General features: G+C 41.0%; 2 protein-coding genes across 3 annotated transcripts in view; one reads left to right on the forward strand and one right to left on the reverse strand.

The window, feature by feature from the left end:
• Positions 1-2,597, forward strand: part of lpin2 (lipin 2) — a 90,932-nt gene extending 88,335 nt beyond the window's left edge. Inside the window, exon 20 of the mRNA XM_078216068.1 lies at positions 840-2,597. Within this exon, the coding sequence (XP_078072194.1) occupies positions 840-984 (145 nt within the window). The 3' untranslated portion in view covers positions 985-2,597. The remainder of the gene's footprint in view (positions 1-839) is intronic.
• An 8,988-nt stretch (positions 2,598-11,585) lies between these two features.
• LOC144495720 (EMILIN-2-like) overlaps positions 11,586-21,902 on the reverse strand; it is a 54,440-nt gene continuing 44,123 nt past the window's right edge. The window contains exons 6-8 of one of the 2 annotated variants that reach the window (XM_078216070.1): positions 17,989-18,024; positions 16,243-16,374; positions 11,586-12,286 (exon numbers count right to left, since the gene is read on the reverse strand). In XM_078216070.1, the coding sequence (XP_078072196.1) occupies positions 11,955-12,286; positions 16,243-16,374; positions 17,989-18,024 (500 nt within the window). In that variant the 3' untranslated portion in view covers positions 11,586-11,954. The remainder of the gene's footprint in view (positions 12,287-16,242; positions 16,375-17,988; positions 18,025-21,902) is intronic. The other variant, XM_078216071.1, reaches the window with a different exon arrangement.

Raw genomic sequence — 21,902 nt, forward strand, 5'->3', positions numbered from 1 at the left:
CATAAGGTAGCGGTGATTGGTAAGTCACGCAATCAAAAAGCAGGACAAGAGGCAGGGAAGTTCCCATGATTTCACAGCGGACAGATGCATTGCAAACTGTTACTGAACTAAAACCAGCAAAACCGCAAATTCAGTGCTTTGTTTATACTGATGGACTTGCGCTGACCTGATCCTGGCTGGGGCAGTAAGTCTGCCTTGTGCCTTGGGCTAAGAAAGTTAAATATTTAACCATGATAGATGCTTCTAATTATTTATCTTGTGACTTTTCAAATTCCTTTATGGGACATGGCCATCACTGGCTAGCCCCTTAATTTTCAGTTGTCCTAGAGAAAGTGGTAGGTCTCCAGAAAACATCTGTGTCGAGGCTGGTAAGGGTCATATTCAGCTTGTACCTCCTTTACCCTCTCGCTAACCATGGAAAGGGTAGCCTGGGAAGGTTTCTGGCTCATTGGTATATGAATAAGCACTTGAGTATGGCAAAGGAAAGATGCCTACTTGTGACGTTCCAGTCTCTTCCAGAAGGAGGGACATGAGGGAGAGTTAGGGAGGGTATTAGAGTAAAGATACATAAGCAACTGTCATGTTAAAAAGAGAAGCACTTTGTTTTTCATTCAAGATTCAGAGACAATGCTTTTTCTTCAGTTGTTTAACTGAGTTTCCATTTATCTCCATTACCCACGACCTGATTCTCATCCATGCAGCACATTTATTTTGCTTTCTAGCTAAGTGAAACGTCATTAATGAAGATTTATTGTCATCAGGTTTTCTATAGAAATGTTTAGCTGCCTATTCAAGAAGAGCCAGTTCTCCTCTAATTGTAATCATTTTCTGATTTAAAGGTACCTTCGGCTGAGTGAGCTTGTTGAACATGTCTTCCCTTTGCTTAGTCAAGAACAATGTTCAGCTTTCGTTTGTCCTGAATACAGCCACTTCAACTACTGGCGAGACTTGCTGCCAAATATCAGTATGGAAGAGTTGAAGTAATTATTTCTAGTGGTAGAACTCAGTCAAAGATATTGCCAGTATTGTTCATACTTTTTTAAACAGAGTCTGATTCAGGTATACATTAACACAGCTAATCATTTGTGTTTATTTCATGTATTAATTCTATTGTAGAAGCATGATGTTTACACAAGTTGACACAGTTAATACCAGCAGAATTCTCTCAGGAATATAGCCTTAGTCTTCATTTTACCTATGGGTTGCACCAGAAGGAAAATCAATGAATTTGATCATGGATTTGTGTCTTTACCCAAAACCATTGCACATCATGTTAGTCCTCTGCACTCATCTTTGCAGTTGCTACTTATAGTAATTTTTAAAGAAAACAGGTAGTTTGGCTTGGATTAAAGCATTAACTCAATTACAACAGTGTGATAGTCTTTTTTTAAAATGCTGTGAATGGAGACTTAAAGAGACCAGATCCGTTCTGTAGCAATGGCCCAATTTATATCACATCTCGCACTATTTGATGCTGCTTCGCCTATGGTGAAAATACTTGCCAATATAGAATTTGTTTCCTTTTTTAGGTATCAACAAATGATGCTTTAATCCTAAAATTAGATAAATGTTAGCAGATACCTCATTATGGATAAAAGTCCCACTTTAACCTGACATTTTATTACAGACTGACGGCTATTGTGTAGTCAGGCTACTCAATACAATTTTTTTATATTTCATGACCTGCTGTCTCTCTCATTTTGTCTATCCTTTCCTGTATGCCTTCAATTGGTAAGATTTAGTAAGAGTTTTGATCAACCTTTTACAAAAGAGGTACATGTTTTGCATTCTGGCATTGCACATTATTACAGCAAGTTCATTCTTTCTATGAAAGATGTGGATTGACGTGTTATGAGAACACAATTATTCAAAAAATTAATTGCTTATACATTCTATAAAGTAGTTAAAATGGATGTAATATACTGGTGAATGGGAAATAGAAATAATCATGATTTCTTCTACCAATTGTTAATCACTTTAAACTATTTGTGCTGCAAATATGCTCATATTTTTGAAAGAAGAGAAATTGAACTAACGTATTGTTTTAATCGCCCATGCCAATATAGGGGAAATTTGATTGAACATCCTACAAGTTCTATGGGGCCTTTTTCTTAAATAAAAAAAACAATTTTAAATCCCAATAAAAATTTGCAGAATGTTCTCAAACTCCTATGCACATTTTTGATGAAGATAGTGAATTAAATTTTCCACGGTAGTTGTTTTAACTGTAAAAAATTACTTGGTCAGTGATTTTTATTTCCTCTGTTGATCATTTGGTATTTTTTTCTGACCATTGATAAGATTTGCCTACCAGAGAAGAACACAATGTACTGAAATTTGATTTATTGTTTGTGTGGTCATTTAGGATAACCACAGCACAGTTGCTTTGTCTGGCTTGGGTTACAGTGATTGTAAGAAATATCAGCAAATGTATCAGTATTATATGTTAGATTGTGAATCAATCATGCCCTGTATTTAACACAATCTTAAATATAATGTTTGAGTTTGTATGTATGTGTACGCACGCACATACTATATAGTCTTGCTATGAGACGTTTCATCTTTGAACCATGGAATAAAGAATGACATTAAAAACGTTCATTTGTATTTTTGTGGCTTTGGAGTTCAACATTTTGGACAAGAACAGAGGACACTGGGAAAACAACAGGTCTGCCAGCATATATCAGGAGAGAAGCAGTGTTAATGTTTCAAATCCGTGGACCCTTCATCAGAACTGAAAGAGAGAATGTAGCAACTATCATAAAAAAGCAGCAACTTTAAAATCAAACAAGTGCCTGGTGAGGGAGGGTTTTTTCCATTGAGGCAATACATATATGGAATATTTTTTTAAAAAAAGAAAGGGGGGGCGGTTTAAGATGGAAGAAAATTGTCACACTTGACATTGAATCCCGAGGGCTGTAACATGCCCAACCGGAAGATGAGATGCTGCTGCTCTAATTTGTGCTGGTCTTTACTGGAGCATTGCACCAGGCCAAGGATGGACATGTGAGCATGAGAGCAAGATGCTGACTTAAAATGGCAAGCTACCGGAAGGTTGTGGTCATGCTTGCACACTGAGAGGGTATTCCCCAAAGCAGTCACCCACCCACTTGATGTTTAGTCTCCCCTATGTAGAGGAGACTGTTGGGAGCAGAAATAGCCTGAAGGAGGTGCAAGTGAAATGCTGCTTAACTTGAAACGAGTAACTGGGGCACTGAATGGTGAGGAGGTAAAGGGGCAGGTGTTGCACCTTCTCATTGCAAGGGGAGATGCTGTGGGAAGTGAATGCGGTGTTGGATGTGATGGAGGAATGGACCAGGTTGTCACAGAGGGAGTGGTCCCTGCTGAATGCTGACTTTTGTTGGGGAGTGGGGGGAGAAAGATGTTTCATGGTAACATCGTGCTCTAAATGGCAAGGATGATCCTTAAAGTGAGGATAAGGTGGATCTTATATTGGTTCCAGGAGGGTGGGGAAGGTGTGAGGATTGACTTGTGGGAGATGGGTTGAACTCGGTTGCGTGTCCTTGTTAACCACAGGTGGGGGAAGCCCTCAGTTAAGGAAAAAAGCAGACATGCTATATTTGGGATGTTGTAATTTTCCAGTGCGTTTTTATTTTCTTTGAGCCATGGTTATACACTGAGTCAAATACCCACAGGAAGGGGAAATTCAAAGATCACTTGCTAGCAAAGGTGCAGGTTTAAGTAACCCTGAAATAAACTCCTATTGCCAAAATCAGCACCAGTTGCACAATTTAAATAATGTGGTACAAGACGACGAGATGCTGAGCAAACTAGATCAGCAAAATGCAGTGTGATAAAAGTACCATTGATTTTAGCCCTTGCATGCATTCCAACTATTTAAAGAGGCCAATGACCAGTTAAATATTGCTGAACTGAACAGTAACAACTTACATTTATATTGTGCCTTTAATTCTAAAGCTCATGGGCAATGATACGAAGTTTGTAATTTGGTCTATTAATCCTGAGGCTGATGTTCCGGGGACACTGATTCAGATCTCAGAATGGCATCTGGTAGAATTTAAATTCAATTAATAAATTCAATTAGCTAAATCTGGAATTGAAAGCTAGCCTCGATAATGATGACCAGGAAACTATTATCGATTGCCGTAAAAAACCCATTTGGTCCTGCAGGGAAGGAAATCTGTTGCCCTTATCTGGTCTGGCCTACATGTTTTATTCCTTCATGGGATATCACTGGCTAGGCCAGATTTGTTGCCCATCCCTAATTGTGCTTGAAAATATGGTGTAGAGATGCTTTCTTTAACTGTTTCAGTTCACGTGATGTAGATGCACCAACAATTCGGAAGCGTGTTCCAGGATTTTGACCCACTGACAGTGAAGGAATGGTGATTTTGTTCCGAGTCAGGATGGTGTGCGACTTTGAGGGGAACTTGGAGGTGGTGGTGTTCCCATGCATCTGCCGCCAGCTTGTCCTTCTAAGCGGCAGAGGTGGTGGGTTTGGAAGGTGCTGTTGAAGGAGCATTGGTGAGTTACTACAGTGCATCTTGTAATTGGACACATTGCTGCCGCTGTCAGTTGTGGAGGGAGTGAATGTGAAAGGGGTGCTAATCAAGTGGATTGCTTTGTCCTGGATAGTGTTGAGCTTCTAGAGTATCGTTGGAGCTGAACCCACCAGGCCATTGGGGAGTGTTCCATCACAGGACTTGTGCCCTGTAGATGGTGGCCAGGCTTTAGGGAGTCATCTGACTTCAGACCCACTGCAATGTTATTGACCCTTCATTGCCCTGTGAAATGTCATAAAGAAAGCAAACTAGAAGCATTGACCTAGGCACCGGACTTGACCGTTCTCAAAACACTACAAAGTCTTTCTTACCAATATCTGGAGGCTTGTGCCAAAATTGGATAGCTGTCCCACATTCCTCACGCAACAGACTGATATCAGCCTACTTGTGGGGGGGGGGGACCTCACGGGCAATGTCTTAGAAACCACCTCCACTGTCTGCCAGGGCTGACCCACCAGATGGCATACACTGGGAGGAAGTTGCCCTGAAAGTCCTCAATATTGACCTTGGACTTTGTGAAGTCTCTTTGTGAAGTATCAAGTCAAACATGCTCATTTTCAGCCTCTTCATCTCACCCCGCCAACCTTTAACTGATGGCTTGGTACTCGAGTTGAAAACCACCTGGAAGACTCACCAGGATGTTGCTTGGGCTGCAATGTTTCCGCAATCGAGAGAGACTGAACAGATCTAGCAGATCAAAATTTGGGTAACCATGAGGCGCTGTGAGGCATCAGCAATAGCAGAATTGTATTCATTTCCATCAGTAACCTCTGGACCAGCACATTCCCCGTGCCCTGTCTCCCCCCCCCCCCCCCCCCCCCAAATTACTATCAAGCCACAAGATTGAATGAAAAATGCAGGAGAGCATGCCAAGAGCAACAGCAGGCATTGCAAAAATTAGGCATCAAACTGGTGAAGTGACAACACAGGATATGTCAGACAGTGGAAGAGGTATATCATAGACTCTCTAATCCTGCCATATGCAGCCATGAATGGGGAACAATAAAACAAGTAACTGGAGAAGGAGGGTCCACAAATATCCCTATCAATGATGGGAGAGCGCAGCACATTTGTGAATAAAACAGGGCATTTGGAACCATCTTCAGCCAGAAGTGCTGAATGAATGATCCATCTTGGCCTCCTCCGGAGGTCCCCAGTACTACAGCCAATTCACTTCACTTCACATGATGTCAAGAAATGGCTGAAGCCACTGGATACTGCAAAGCCAATGGGCCCTGACAGCATTTTAGCAATAGTTCTGAAGACTTGCGCTTCAGAACTCGTTGCGGCCTTGGTAAAGTACAGCTACAGCACTGGCATCTACCCAACAATGTGGCAAAATGCCGAGATATGTCCTGTTACAAAAAGGACAAATCCAACCCAGCCAATTACTGCCCGATTAGTCTACTCGATTATCAGCAAAGTGATGGACGTTGTCAGCAGTGCTATAAAGAAATACTTGAACAGTTTTAAGCTGCTCGTTGATGCTCTGTTTGGGTTCCACCAGGACCACTCAGCTCCTGACCTCGTTATAGCCTTAATTCAAACATGGACAAAAGATCTGAACTTGATGAGGCGGAAGTATGGCATCGAGGAGCCTTTCAAACACTGAGGTCAATGGCAATCAGGGAGAACTCTCCATTGGTTGGAGTCATAACTAGCACAAAGGAAGATGGTTGTGGTTGTTAGAAGTGAATCATTTAAAGAACATCAATGTATGAACTCCTCGAAGTAGTGTCCTAGGTCCAACTATTATTAGCTGTTTGTCAATGAGTTTTCCTATAAGGTCAGAAGAGGAAATATCATTTGTGAATCTTCAGGTACTGAAGCAGTCTATGTCAATATGCATCAAGATCTGGACAACATTCAGGCTTGGGCTGATGTGGAGTGCAATTGTCACTTGCCATTTAAATGCCAGGCAGTGACCGTATCCAGTAAGAGAGAATCTGATCATTTTCCTTTCACGTTCAATAGCATTACCATGATTGAATCCCTTGCTATCAACATCCTGGGGGTCACCATTGATCAGGCCCTCCAAGCCTGTGCCACTCCTTGGTCCAACTAGACCAATCGTTTGTATCCCTCCATTCCCAGGCTGCTCATGTGACTATCCAGGTAAGTCTTAAACTATGTCAGCGTGCCTGCCTCCACCACCTTACTTGGCAGCGCATTCCAGGCCCCCACCACCCTCTGTGTAAAAAACATCCCTCTGATATCTGAGTTATACTTCACCCCTCTCACCTTGAGCCCGTGACCCCTCGTGATCGTCACCTCCGACCTGGGAAAAAGCTTCCCACTGTTCACCCTATCCCCTTCAGTTGTAAGAGCAGATCAAAGGCTGGGAATTCTGTAGTAACTCACTTCCTGACTTCTCTAAGATTGTGCACCATCTCCAAGGCAGTAGTTGGGAGCATAATGGAATACTCTCCACTTGCTTGGATGAGTGCAGCTCCAACGACATGCATGAACCTTCATACCATCTAAGCTCCTCAGCCACACTGGCAACCACTGAGGCACAAATCATTTCCTTATGAGGCAAAAGGCTGCCAAAGATAGCATACTGACAATCGCTGACCCTTAATGGCACAAGACAGTGCTTTACCTTAGTCAAGAAATGCAGCTTGAGATACACCACAATGTGAGAAATTGCGCATGCACTGGTTAACATAGTGTGAGTCATATGCCTAGCTGATCAACGTCAGGAGCTACAATGAAAATAAATGCATTCATTGGTGTCAGTCACTCAAGTCTGGTTGTGTGCTTTCCTGTTTCAACCACACATTGTAGTTTGTCCAGGTCCTGAATAGAAGGATATTAATGTTGCAGCAAGACAGTGTTCATGCCATGCCCAGGTATTGCAGTGATCTGATATACATGTATCTTTAGGAGAGTGCTGTCCTTCACTATTCACAAGACAGGATGTGATGTGCAATTCTATGACTATAGATTTAACACAACAGCAGCACTATAGGCCAGATGTATCTACCCAGTTAACCTTGTCTGTATATAGCCTTATCCTCAAATAAACCTATGTCACTGTTTTACCGATCCTTGTCATATGATTGACATGTTTTGCTTAACAGAACGCAACAGGTATCTGGAGAATTTCAGTACAGACTAAACACGTAGGAAGAAGATAATATCAATCTTCTTTTATTTTGTGGTGAAAAACCTGTCATAGTTGATGCCTCAAAAAATTAAAGACTCAGGTTAAAGACCATTATCTTGATGAAGTATAGCTGTAAGTCCCACCACTCGTGAGTAGCCCTACATATTTCTCACTCCAGTCAAATGAATTGGAAGCAAAACTATAATTTCTAATACTCTGGCCATGATTATTCATGTAAATTGAGTTTGTGTCTTTATATGCTCTGTTTGTGAACAGAATTCCCACTCACCTGAAGAAGGGGCTTGCAGCTCCGAAAGCTTGTGTGGCTTTTGCTACCAAATAAACCTGTTGGACTTTAACCTGGTGTTGTTAAACTTCTTATGATGTTAACAGTCAGTGCTGTATAGTTTGCAATGAGCATGTTTTTCAGACATTTTCCAATGGTGACATCCCTCATGTTAATTAGCAGAAAAATATATCCCTAAATTGTGGATGCTGTAATGTTTTATATAGCCTCAGAGCTACATTTCATTAGAATCAAGTGCTTAATGACATGCAGCAACATTACCTTGTTCAACTGATAATGTTTTGTACTGGTTTGTCAATTGCAAAGATCTATTATTCAAGACCATAAAATTTGCAGCTCCAGTTAATGGTTAGGGCAGCATAGTGGTTAGCACTGCTGTCCCACAGTGCCAGGGACTCGGGTTCAATTCTCAGCCTGGGTCACTGCAGAGTCTGCACATTCTCCTCGTGTCTGCATGGATTTCCTCCGGGTGCTCTGGTTTTCTCTCACGGTCTGAAAGATGTGCATTGGGCATGCTAAATTCTCCCTCCGTGTACCCAGGCACCAGACTCTGGCAACTGGGGGATTTTCACAGTAACTTCATTGTAGTGTTAATATAAGTGACACTAATGAATAAAAAATAAAATGGTGTATTGATACAAATTTTAATGCTTCAATTATTTCATTAATGACAATTAAATATTGCATTTATAAGATGGACAGGAAATCAAGAACAAAATACAAAAAAGTTGCGTGCAGATAAATTATAATTTTCACAAATTGTTTTGTAAAGCTGGATATTTATTAACTTGTTAATAATCAGGTAAGAGTTCTTTATTCAAGACTTTTGAAATGTGGTTCATTAATCTATTCTTAATGGTAACCAAGATACCTTCCTCAGGTTTTTCATCTGAGAAAACCAGATCAGAGATCTTTTGATATGAGACTGTCATCAAAAATAACTTCAACTTCACCTTAAGTACAATCATTTTCATGTACCTATGTATTCTCAGATTGGTAGTGGGTTTTAAAATACTGTTACATACATTTGTGTGAACATTCAGTTAGAAGTAATGTTTTTATATATTTTCAGATTCTTTAGAAAAGTTGCTTTATAAAATCCACACTATTTGCTGATGCTTAATTGAATCAATGCATATAGGTTTATATATAATTACAATTAAAAGAACTGGACGTATTCCTTAAATAGCAAGAATTTCATTATAGTTTATCTCAAAGGGCTACAAATGTTTGCAGCATTCCATGGGCCCAATCCGTGAATTGGATTTTTCCATTATGAATACCAGTACAGGATTTAAAAACAATATGTTGAAACAAAAGAACTGGTGTTCCAATTCACTTCAAGTCAAATATTTATAATTACAGTGTTCAAATAATCTATACTCTTTCGACCCAAGATTAAACCAAAAGCAAAAATCTTTAGAGTTGATTTTTCATTTGTGGTTTCCAACAAGAGTCTGCGCCTGAACACATATTTCATGGTGTGCTCACTTAAAAAGCAAAGCATTCTGAATATAATGGTTAGTCTTGGGATATTATATAGGAAATAGAGAAGTTGTATCTGTAACCAAAAAGCTAGAAGTCAAATTCAAATGTGTGTTATATAAAATTCAAACTTTGTTATTTGTAGTTCTGTTAATCATAGAATTCCTACAGTACAGAAGGAGGTCATTTGGCCCATCGAGTCTGCACCAACCACAATCCCACCCAGGTCCCATTCCTGCAACCTCACACATTTATCCTGCTAATCCCACTGACACTACAGTCTATTTAGCATAGCCAATCCACCTATCCTGTACATCTTTGGACTGTGGGACGAAACTGGCACACCCGGAGGAAACCCACACAGGCATGGGCAAAATGTGCAAACTCCACACAGACAGTTAACCGAAGCCGGAATCGAACCCGGATCCCTAGCGTTGTGAGGCAGCAGTGCTAACCACTGTGTGCCACTGTGCTGCCCCGTGTCACCCCTAAGAACAGTCTAGATGAGCATAAAGTCAACTTCAACTGCAGGAAAATATCTGAGCTACAATAAGTATTTATTATTCTGACAATTTCAAATGTAACTTTTTAATTTTTAAAAAATCAATTGAGACCTTTCCTGATGACTTATATTGAGACTGTTTTAATAGACGAGTTTACTTAAAGCAGATTAAGCTAGGTATCTGATTTATTTCTGTGTGGGAGAGGGATAGATGTTTTCAGGACATTGATCTATGTTAATTTTCAATGTATACAGAACTTCTGCAATCTCCAGTTACATTAATGTAAACTGCTAACAAAAAACATAATGCACCATGCAGTACATTCATTCAGAAATATTTCACTTAAGGGTGGCTGAGAAAATACAGCCATGGTAACCCAAAATACACAGGGTATGATCAATTAATTATGGATTATTGCCCACCTTCTGCGATCTCCTACCATAGAAATTGTTTATTTCACAAAAGTAAAGCAAAGGTCATTTTACTTGTTCCACTTCTTTCACAAAAACGGATACCACTTCCTCCACCACCATCTCTTCCCCCCCCCCCCCCCCCCCATCCCCCCACCGCACCATGGTAGTCCCACCTACAAATTAATTCAGCAAATGTTATTTAGTTGTTTATAGGAGCCACTTCTACATTGTTCACGTTTCATTCTTAATATTTTCTACATCTTTGTTTTTAAAAGAATAATGATATTGGATGGAAAACTAATCAGCCTCGGCGCTTGCATTAATTTTTCGGCAAAAAATATATAAATTCTGTTGCCTTCATGATTTGTGAACTGTGGCTCGCACAATACCGTGACGCTTGTAAGAAACCATGAGGGAAGATTTTCCCTGTGCTGTGTATCTCAAAATTATAAGCAATATTCATACTCTTGGTATTGATATTGTTGCATATGATATACAAAATAATTAGTCCCTGCTTGCCTGGCTTTTTGCAAGTTGAAAAGGCTAAGGTGACTGCTTGTACCATTACCCTTGCATTATTTAAAATACTAAATGCACACTCAGAACTGGCAAGAGAAGGAAAGGAAGTACTGAAGGTCATAAGTTATCATTTTCATTTATTTCCCCTACCTCTAGAACTAAGATGCAGTTTTATTTGGTTGATGTCTTTCTGATCTACCTCGTCTGATCTACCTTCTCTACCAAGAAAGCTGCTACTAGGTGAGCAATCTGGTAGATAAAACAGCATAGCAAAAACATCACAATTTAAATTACAATTCAAGGGCAGACTTCTCTAAAATGTACGCTGCAATCTGGTTAATATTTAAATAATTATACATTTCTCAGTGGTGATTTAAACGGACACCCATTTTGAGTATTATATACAGTGACAAATGTGAAAATTATTCCTATCTGCCAAATTAAGACCAGACATTCACCTATCATATGATTGAAAATACTAAAAGAACCATCCAGATGAATGAAAGAAATTTTAAAAATCGAACTCTGCCACCTCTGTGCATCATCATGCATGTAGATTGCCTTAACTTTATTAAGATTATGGGTATTACACATCAATCTATCTTCAGACTTTTATTGGCATTACCTGTAAAACACTGAATAGCCTGTAATTATACTGACTATTGGTAAAAGTTGCCAACAAAATAAGTGGAAAAGCAATATTTAAAAAGTAAAAGTAAGCCTTTCTTTTTGGTTAGTTATAAATCCAGTGATTGGAATTAAAAGAAATTTGTGGCAACAGCCAAGTGAAAAGATTAATTTCATTCACCTTCTCTGAAATATATCTCTTTAAAAGAACCAATATATTGAGCTCCAAACTAGTAATATCATAAATCACATTGAGACTCATCCAGAATTCTAGCTTGGTGCAATCTGTCTTTAGCAAAGTTGAGTCGGTACTTTATAAAATAGAAGTATTTCCTTCGACAATGAGTCCCCCCAGAAATTCAGGAAAATCTACATCCTCTTCACATCTCAATTCCCTCAAGATCAGTGTATTTTAATATTCTGGTTGACCAACGTTCTTCTAATTGGCTAGCTCTGAGAGGATGTTTCATATAGAAGAGTCCCACTGAAGGTTGAGTACATCTCATCAGTGTCAACCAGTTTACCATCGATCACTATGACGCTCACTTCATCTTCAGCTTTGAGGTTGACGATCAGATTGAAGACTCCAACACCTCCACAGATCTGCCTTCCCAATAAGGGTCTTTGAGATTCTAGCAGTTCTATTCGATAACCGGAAGTGTCCATCTGTATGACGCTTTGATTAGAAACTGAAAGTATAGCTTCAATGTGCTCATTCCTCTGAGGAGCAAGGACCGCAGTGATGAGATACTGTCCCTCGAAAGGAGCTGTAAATACACCTGAAATAAAGGAAGGTAATTAAAGAACACAATCCATGATCAGAAACTGGTTCATATTTCTCTGAATCTATGGTCTTTTGAAATTCATACTAAGATACTACATCACTGTTAAAACTGAAGTGATTGCTTTCCCCAACCAATGAGATGCATCTTAACTTTTTGACAGTGTAACATAGGTGATGGTGAGTCTGTAGTTTTACATCTCTCCCAGTTTGGCTTCAAGGAAATAAGAATGCGGAGAGATTAAAACAGGCTGCCAACTCACTATCACCTGTTTTGTAACGCTGCAAAACAAATGTAATGCGCTACAGCTGCTAGAAATCCAAAATAAAACCATAAAACGCTAGAAACACCAACATTCCTTTTTGTTCTCAACTTCCCTCTTTTCTCTGCCTCATTACTTTCTTGAAAATGACTCTAATTTCTAGTGTGGTGAAAGGTCCAAGATCTGAAACAGTGGGTGGGATTCTCTGGCCGTTGATGCCGGCAGGATTCTCTGCTCCCTGCAGTGAACGGAGAATTGGCTGAGCACCAATATCTCCACCTTCACTGGCAGCAGTGGTGGGGCTTGAACGGCCGAAGAATTCCGACTATTAACTATTTCTTTCTCCACAGAATCTGCTAGATCTGCTGAGTCTTTCCTACATTTTCTGCTTTCGTAACTGTTTTATATTATCGCACCAAGTCAAGATCTATCCCAATGTATCAAAGAATTCCTACAGTGCAGAAGGATGCCATTTGGCCTATTGAGTCTGCACTGAACACAATCCCACCCAGAGCCTATTCCCGTAACCCCTCATATTTACCCTGCTAATCCCCCTGACACTAGGATCAATTCTGCATAGCCAATCAACTTAATCTGCACATATTTGGACTGTGGGAGGAAACCAGAGCACCCAGAGGAAACCCACGCAGACATGGGGAGAATGTGCAAACTCCACCCAGACAGTGACCCAAGCCGGGAATCGAACCCAGGTCCCTGGCACTGTGAGGCAGCAGTGCTAACCACTGTGCTATATCCTCCATCTACAGCCTGAAGGTATATATTGTGCTTTTGTTAGTTCAATTGCAAACTGATTTTGTACTTTTTCAAGATATCTGTTTGTGCATTGTAACATTCGTTGCTTGTTCCCTACTACCAGGCAGTTTTCTTCCAGTTCCCTGGGTGCAGTCAATCTTTATGTGTGATCCTATAACAGACGTGAGAAGGCACAATGTCTACCTGTGAGTCTCATCACCACGGGCTATCATTACTGTGGTGTTACAGCAAGTGATAAACATGGTGAATTTCTACATTTACTACATAAAATAAAATACACTGCCCAAGTGCTCTGATTTTGTGTTTTAAAAAAAAACACGGAGTGAAAATACTGACTTCTGAGTGTATCTGGGTACCAGTATTCCTTGCCATACTTCTCAGGGCACCTGTGGTTTAGTAAGTCATTGCTTAAAATCCATGTAGTTCAAAGATTATTTTCAAGAGCTCAGTGTGCTGCTGGCTCCTGTATGAAATCTCTCCAAGAGTTTTTTTCTCACTTTTTCAGAGGGAGGTCATGTTAACAAAATTGATTAAATTTTTCGAGGAGTGTGTAGACGAGGGTAGTTTTTAAAAATTCATTCATGGGACATGGTCGTCACTGGCTGGCCAGCATTTATTGCCCATCCCTAGTTGGCGTTGGAGGGCAGTTGAGAGTCAGCCACATTGCTGTGGCTCTGGAGTCACATGTAGACCAGACCAGTTATGGATGGCAGATTTCCTTCCCTAAATGACATTAGTGAACCTGATGGGTTTTTCCGATAATTGACAATGTTTCATGGTCATCAGTAGATTCTTAATTCCAGATATTTATTTAATCAAATTCAAATTCCACTACCTACTGTGGCGGGATTCGAACCCGGGTTCCCCCGAGCATCAGCTGAGTTTCTGAATTAATAGTCTAGCAATAATACCACTAGGCCATCGCCTCCTCTAAGGACAGTTGATGTAGTTTATATGGATTTCAGCGAGGTCTTTGACAAGGTCCCACATGGGATACTGATCAGGAACGTAAAAGCACACGGGATCCAGGATAACTTGGTAAGATGGAGTCAAAACTGGCTTAGTGGTGAGAAACAATGGTGGTGGTTGAGGACTGTTTGTGTGACTGGAGACCAGTGTCCAATGATGTACTACAAGGTTCAGTGCTGGGTCCCTTATTATTTGTGATATATATAAAGGATATAGATGAGAATGTGAGGGGGAAATGATAAATAAGTTTGCGGATGACACAAAGATTGGCATGGTGGTTAATAGTGAGGAAGAAAGTCTTAGATTGCAGGAAGATATAGGCAGGTTGGGGTCAGATGGGCAGATCAGTGGCAAATGGAATTTAACCCTGAAAAGTGCGAGCTGATGCACTTTGGAAGGAACGACAAGACAAAGGAGTGCTCAACAAATGGCAGGACACCAGGAAGCTCAGAGAAACAGAAGGATCTGGAGATGCTTACCCACATACCTCTAAAGGCGGTAGAACAGGTTAATAGAGTAGTTAAGAAGGCATAAGGGACACCTGCCTTTATCAGTTGTAACACTGATAAAAAGAGGAGGGACGTCATGTGGATCCGTACAAAACTTTGGTTAGGCCACAACTGGAGGACTGTGTGTAATTCTGGTCACCTCACTACAGGAAAGATGTGATTGCACTGGGGAGGGTGCAAAGAAAATTGACCAGGATGTTGCCAGGATGAGCATTTGAGCAATGAAGCGAAGCTGGATAGGCTCAGGTTGTTTTCTTTAGTAGTCATGATGTGGAGATGCCGGCGTTGGACTGGGGTAAACACAGTAAGAAGTTTAACAACACCAGGTTAAAGTCCAACAGGTTTATTTGGTAGCAAAAGCCACACTGTGGCTTGTGTGGCTTTTGCTACCAAATAAACCTGTTGGACTTTAACCTGGTGTTGTTAAACTTCTTACTGTGTTTTCTTTAGAGCAGAGAAGGCTGAGGGGGGACGTGATTGAGATGTATAAGATTATGAGGGATTTGGACAGGGTGGATAGGAAGCAGCTTTTCCCCTTAGTTGAAGGGCCAATAACAAGGGGGCTTAATTTTAAGGTAAGGGGCAGGAGGTTTACAGGAGATTGAAGGAATTGTTTTTCACTTAGAAGTGGTGGGGGTCTGGAATGCACTGCCTGGGAGGTAGTAGAGGCGGGAAACCTCACAACCTTTAAAACGTACATGGATGAGCTTGAAATGCCAACAGTCAAGGTCTATGGGCCAAGTGCTGGAAAGTGTGATTAGTGTAGATTTAGTGTAGTTTTGTTGGTGCAGACTTGATGGGCCAAATGGCCACTTCTGCACTGTATGACTCTTTTGTATTAAAGCTTCACAGCTGTTGATATAGTGACTGGGCGGCATGGTGGCACAGCGATTAGCACTGCTGCCTCACGGTGCCAGGGACCCAGGTTCAATTCCAGCCTTGGGTCATTGTCTGTGTGCAGTTTGCATGTTCTCCCTGTATCTGCGTGGGTTTCCTCCCACAGTCCAAAGATGTGTGGGTTAGGTTGATTGGCCATGTTAAATTGATCCTGGCGTCAGATGAATTGGCAGGGTAAAAATGAGGGTTACGGGAATAGGGCCTGGGCGGGATTGTGGTCAGTACGGACTCGATGGGCTGAATGGCCTCCTGTACTGTAGGGATTCTATGATTCTGTGAATTATCAGCATCAGATAGAAGGCAAAGCACGCTTTAAGGAGAGTATCAGAGAAGTCTTCAAGCCATTGAGATGAACAAGTGAAATTAATTTTAACAAGATTTGTCTATTTGCAGAGTTCAGAAGTACACGGAAAACAAAAATAGGGCATTTTGCTGAGGCAATGACTTTGGGACAATGTCAGAGAGTCATACAAACCATCAGACCCGTCAGCTCTTAATACAAGGATGCAAACACAAAATCAAATCTCTGAAAGACCTCTTACCTGTATTGGGATTGTAATGGTGGCCGTCATTAACTAGAACTTTGTTGAATCGGATTATCCCTGCGTTACCTACGAAAGGTTTTTTGGTTAGACCCACAGAAAATGAAACATGCTTTTGAACAGCTGTGCTTTCTGAAAAAGAACAAAGGAATGATTTTGTAAGACAGCGTCACAGATGAGCAGAAGAAAAACACTGGGAATATAACTATTATAAATATTGCACAACTTAAAGAACAGAATTCTACCACACAGAGCACTAGTCACTTCAGTATCGTAAAAAGCGCTCTATGAAATCGCGAAAAATACTGTATCATTTTGTTACATTTAGTATCTGGCCTGATATACTCAATATTACATGTTGAAAACCTCATTCTATACAAGAGATAAGAAGCAATTAGAACATGGGAGTGACAGCAGAACATGTTTATTAATACCTAGCAAACAAAATGGGACAATCCAGGTCTATAAATGCAGTTTTATAATTTGTGCATCTTTAAACACAGAGGAGCTGTATCCACTAAAGCATTTGGCTCTGACATTGAATGGACTGGAAAGAGACTGACCTGACAGTACTAGGTGTGTGTGTGTGGTGGGAACAGTACCAGAGTTCCTGCTTTCGATTGTCATTAAGTGATTTACGCTGGAAAGTGCGTATGGTACCAGGGTAAATAGCGATGTCTGCCCCAGCCAGGTAGCCCATTGCACCCCCACTGTCTAATGGGAGATATCACCAAATTGCTTCTGAACCCCAGTGTGAGTCAATGCTTTCAAGAGGGGTTGAAAGAAAGAATAGAAACAAGTCTGAAGGCAACTGATCAGTGCAAAGAAAAAGCACAGGCGGGAAAATCAAGTGCAATGCAAAATCTAAGCAGAGAGAGAGAAGTAGGAAGATAAAGTTCAAGAGAAGCAGCGATGCTATATTCAAAAGATATGAAATGTAAATGGGACAAGTTGCTACTTCTGCCTTCACAGGTGGGAAGCCCACCTGAAGAAGAGGAAGTCCTAGGGCGGCACGGTAGCACAGTGGTTAGCACTGCTGCTTCACAGCTCCAGGGACCTGGGTTCGATTCCCAGCTTGGGTCACTGTCTGTATGGAGTTTGCACATTCTCCTCGTGTCTGCGTGGGTTTCCTCTGGGTGCTCCGGTTTCCTCCCACAGTCCAAAGATGTGTGGGTTAGGTTGATTGGCCATGCTAAAATTGCCCCTTAGTGTCCTGAGATGCGTAGGTTAGAGGGAAAATATGCAGGGGTATGGGAGTAGGGCCTGGGTGGGATTGTGATCGGTGCAGACTCGATGGGCCAAATGGCCTCTTTCTGCACTGTAGGGTTTCTATGATTCTACATGGCTGGAGGCTATGACATTGCAGTTGGCCAGCAGTATAGCTTTCCTGCTCACCAATAGACTGTGGATAGTGCTTTAGCCATCATTAGTCTAACAGTGACCAGATTTATACATATATATATATATATATATATATAAATGTTACAATTTATAGCTGGTGCAGACTCATTCCCCTTTCATGATCCAACAGATACACCACATAGAAGCACATTAAGTGCAACCCTAAGTCAAATGCATTTAAAAGTAACAGTAAAGTCATGGAGACAGTTGTGGCGAAACAAACCATCACCAATGAGTTCCTCAGTGAACACTTAATCTAAAATAGAAGGTGAATATGCTTTTAGGTGAGTCTCTGACCTTAATGACCACAAGTTGTATAATTAATGATCAATAACCAAGACATACCTGAAGTTCCTGGGGCTCCAAAAGTCATGAAATGCTCTGTGGGAGAAAATAATTATTTAAATGTTAGTGTTTACACAGTTCTTCTTGTGAAGTAGCCAGGAACATACTTCAGTGAAAGTGAAACCGATGTAGAATTTTGTTACAAGGGCCCAGATGATTCACAAGCCTACAATCCCTGAAACTTGGCCCATTGGTAACCTTTGGCATTGACTCCAAAATAAGTTCCAGGGTCAATGGGCAGACTCCCTTTTCTACCCTCTGAAATCCAGTGCCTGCATTTCTTTGGATCCGTAGTATGGGTAGGGGGAAGATGTCATATTGCCTTTCCCACCCCCACCCCCACCCCCGGAAGAGGCTTAAGGTACCTCCAGCTGCCCAAATATCCATTAAGTTAATAGGGCAAGAACACCTTGAGACATGCATTCACAATTTCTCACTATATTCTGGCTGTGAGCACTCGCTTTGGAAGTGTGGGATTGACCTTACAATAACAACAATGGTGTGAAACTTCGCACTAACTGAAAGCAAATTTGCATACTTTAAAAAATATTAGAACAGTGGTTCTCCAACTTTTTTGTCCATGTACAACTTAGGCAGGGCAAAAACCCTGCAAACCACCTTCCAATCCTATCCCACCCACTTTGGATGCCAATGCAAAACAACTCATCAGAATTAACAGGAAATTATGAAAACTATAAACATTCCTGCTTTTTCATTACCAAATGTATTATATTTATGTCAAACATTTTATTTTACTTACATATTATAAATTATTAATTCTGTCCAAAAACAGAAGACAAGATGGTTTCATATTGCAAACATTATACTACAAGAGAGCATGTTCGTTTGCATCTGTCTAATATGTCTCATGAAAAGTACACCATGATCATCTTCTGATAAACTAATCATACATCCATATTAATCAAAACAAATCAGCAACAAATCTTCCATGTAAAACTACATTGCTACTGTAAAGGTTAATACCACTGAAATAAAAACAGGAAATCCTGGAAAAAACTCAGCAGGTCTGGCAGCATCTGAGGTGAGAGAAACAGAGCTAACGTTTCAAATCCAATCTGACTCTTCTTCAGAGCTGACATTGTTATTCCTCATGCTTATGATCATAGGTACATATGAACTGTTGAACAAAGAGCAGGAGTAGGCCATTCAGCCCCTCAAGCCTGCTCCACCATTTAATAAGATCATGGCTGATTTAATAGCAATCTCAAATCTGCATCCCACCTTCTCCCGATAACCTATCACCTCTGGCTTACCAAGAATCTATCCACCTCTGTCTTATAGAGACCCTGCTTCCAATACTTTTTCAGGAATAGAGTTGCAAAGGCTCAAGACCCACTGAGAAAAATAAAAGTGCCTCATCTCTATTTTAATTGGCGACTCTTTATTTCTAAACTGATTCTGCCACAGGAGAAAACATTCTCTCCACATCCACCATGGCGAGACCATTCAGGCTTTTAAATGTCTCAGTCAAGTCAGCTCTTATTCCTCTAAATTCCAGCAGATACCTTTCCTCATAAGACAACTGACTCAGTCCAGGTGTTAGTCTGTCTCATGTTGTACACACAAGAATTGGTCTGTGAGATGTTATATGAATGGTGGGGATGAGGGTTTTGACCAGCTGTTTCATATGGCCTCACCCATGGCGTTGTGTGTCAGTGCCCTGCATTTTGGGCCAGCCCATGGATCACTTGGGGACCCTCATGAACATCCACTGGTCCCCAGGCCACACTATGAGAACCACTGAATCAGGGGACTCCTGTTCTCCAACCAGACAACAAAGTAGCAGCCTCACCATTTTCTCAGTCTCACTAAACACACATCATTGCACTTCCCAATCTCAGCCACCAGAGGGAACACTTTAGCCCAAAGAGGCAGTTCACATCGTGGTCAAAATATGCAATACGAACCCTGTCCAGTAAAACTGTCCAAAAATAACAGAAGCACTGAACCCAACTGAGAAGTCTACAACTTCAAAACCGTGGGAACGAATCTCAGCAGGTCCATTGGGGTGAGAAGAGAAAGATCATTACTACCATTTGTCAGTATTTTAACGTAGCGTTGAATTACATCACACCCATCAAATACCAAGGAAATCCATGTTCTAAGCTGATGGGGAAATCATACAAAGTTGGATTCAAGGGAAATATATATATTAAATCAGAAAACATCATAAGGGATAATAATGATGCATCTAAGATCAAAAAGCATCGAGGAAGAAAAGACCATTTAGCCTTCAAGGATGCACTTCCTGGGGCCCTTCAGGAATTCAATTCTACCTCATCCCATGCATCTCCTAGCAACGCTCCTTTCATGTCAAAGATAAAGACACAAAATTCCAAAATAGAGGTGTAAATTAACCAACTCCTGCTCGAGGTGTAGCTCCTTCCTCATCAAGTCTGTGTGGAGTTTGCACATTCTCCCCATGTCTGCGTGGCCTCCCTCCGAATACTCTGGTTTCCTCCCACACTCTAAAGATGTATAGGTTATGGGAATTAGTGGGTTAAATACGTGGGGTTAGGATGATAGGACCGGGGGGGGGGGGGGGTTGGGTCTGGGTGGGATGCTCTGTCGGAGAGTTGGTGCAGACTCGATGGGCTGAATGGCCTCTGAATCATAGGATCATAGAATCTGTAGGGATTCTATGATTCTAAGTGAACGCTGTGCAATTTTCTTTATAATGTTGTGAGAAACATGCACCTGAATAGCTGATGTCTACTCCCAGGCATGCAGCTCTTAACTGGGAACAGAGTTTGGTCAAACACCCCATATTCATTTATATCAACGTTTTCCCAGCCTACGACATTACACCATCTTCACTGCCCCTATCTCCTCCTCACCCCCTTCACATACAGAGATAGGGTTGTGCACAAGATACATTCCACAAGGGATATCTGAATGTCTTGTGAACTGAGCCTATGTTTAATGTTTCTGTATGTATTTGCAACATTAGTAATTTGTCATCCTTCTCTCTTTCTGTAAATTAAGGAGACCATTAGTTTAAACCTGAATGTGATGGTCTGATTGTGTAACACGTTTCGAATAGACTGAAGAGCTCTGTCACATACCACTGCCGGAATCTTACGGCTGTTCACGTCAGTGGGATTTACCCATCCCGCTGCAGTGATTGGAGATTTGGCTAGGTGCCAAATTTTCCGACCTCGCTGCAGTAGGAGCATGGTGTGAATGGCCGGTAAAATTGCACCCCAAGTTTTTGTTTGGTACATATTACTACAGTTAAGGAGCAATTATTACTCCCATGGTCTGTTAAAGCAATTGCGACATATAAAATCGCTGCAGATTTTGGTTCACAGAATCAGTCTGCTTATGGAAGCTACCTTTTTGGCTGGAATATAATTTACATTCCCAAACATTCCCTATCAGCCTTCTTTTCTCTATGAAAAGAACATAAGAACATAAGAAATAGGAGCAGGGGTAGGCCATCTAGCCCCTCGAGCCTGCCCCGCCATTCAATAAGATCATGGCTGATCTGAAGTGGATCAGTTCCACTTGCCCGCCTGATCCCCATAACCCCTAATTCCCTTACCGATCAGGAATCCATCTATCCGTGATTTAAACATATTCAACGAGGTAGCCTCCACCACTTCAGTGGGCAGAGAATTCCAGAGATTCACCACCCTCTGAGAGAAGAAGTTCCTCCTCAACTCTGTCCTAAACTGACCCCCCTTTATTTTGAGGCTGTGCCCTCTAGTTCTAGTTTCCTTTCTAAGTGGAAAAAATCTCTTCTGTAAGACTAACCTCATCACATTTGAATCATGACTTGCGCTGCTGCATAAATGTACTTTTGGAGGAGAGGTACCTAAAACTCTAAGTAATATTCCACAAATAATTTCATTACAGATCTATATAAGTTCAAATAATTTATTTTAAATTAA

This window comes from Mustelus asterias, chromosome 7, assembly GCF_964213995.1.
Source record: "Mustelus asterias chromosome 7, sMusAst1.hap1.1, whole genome shotgun sequence".
NCBI lineage: Eukaryota > Metazoa > Chordata > Chondrichthyes > Carcharhiniformes > Triakidae > Mustelus > Mustelus asterias.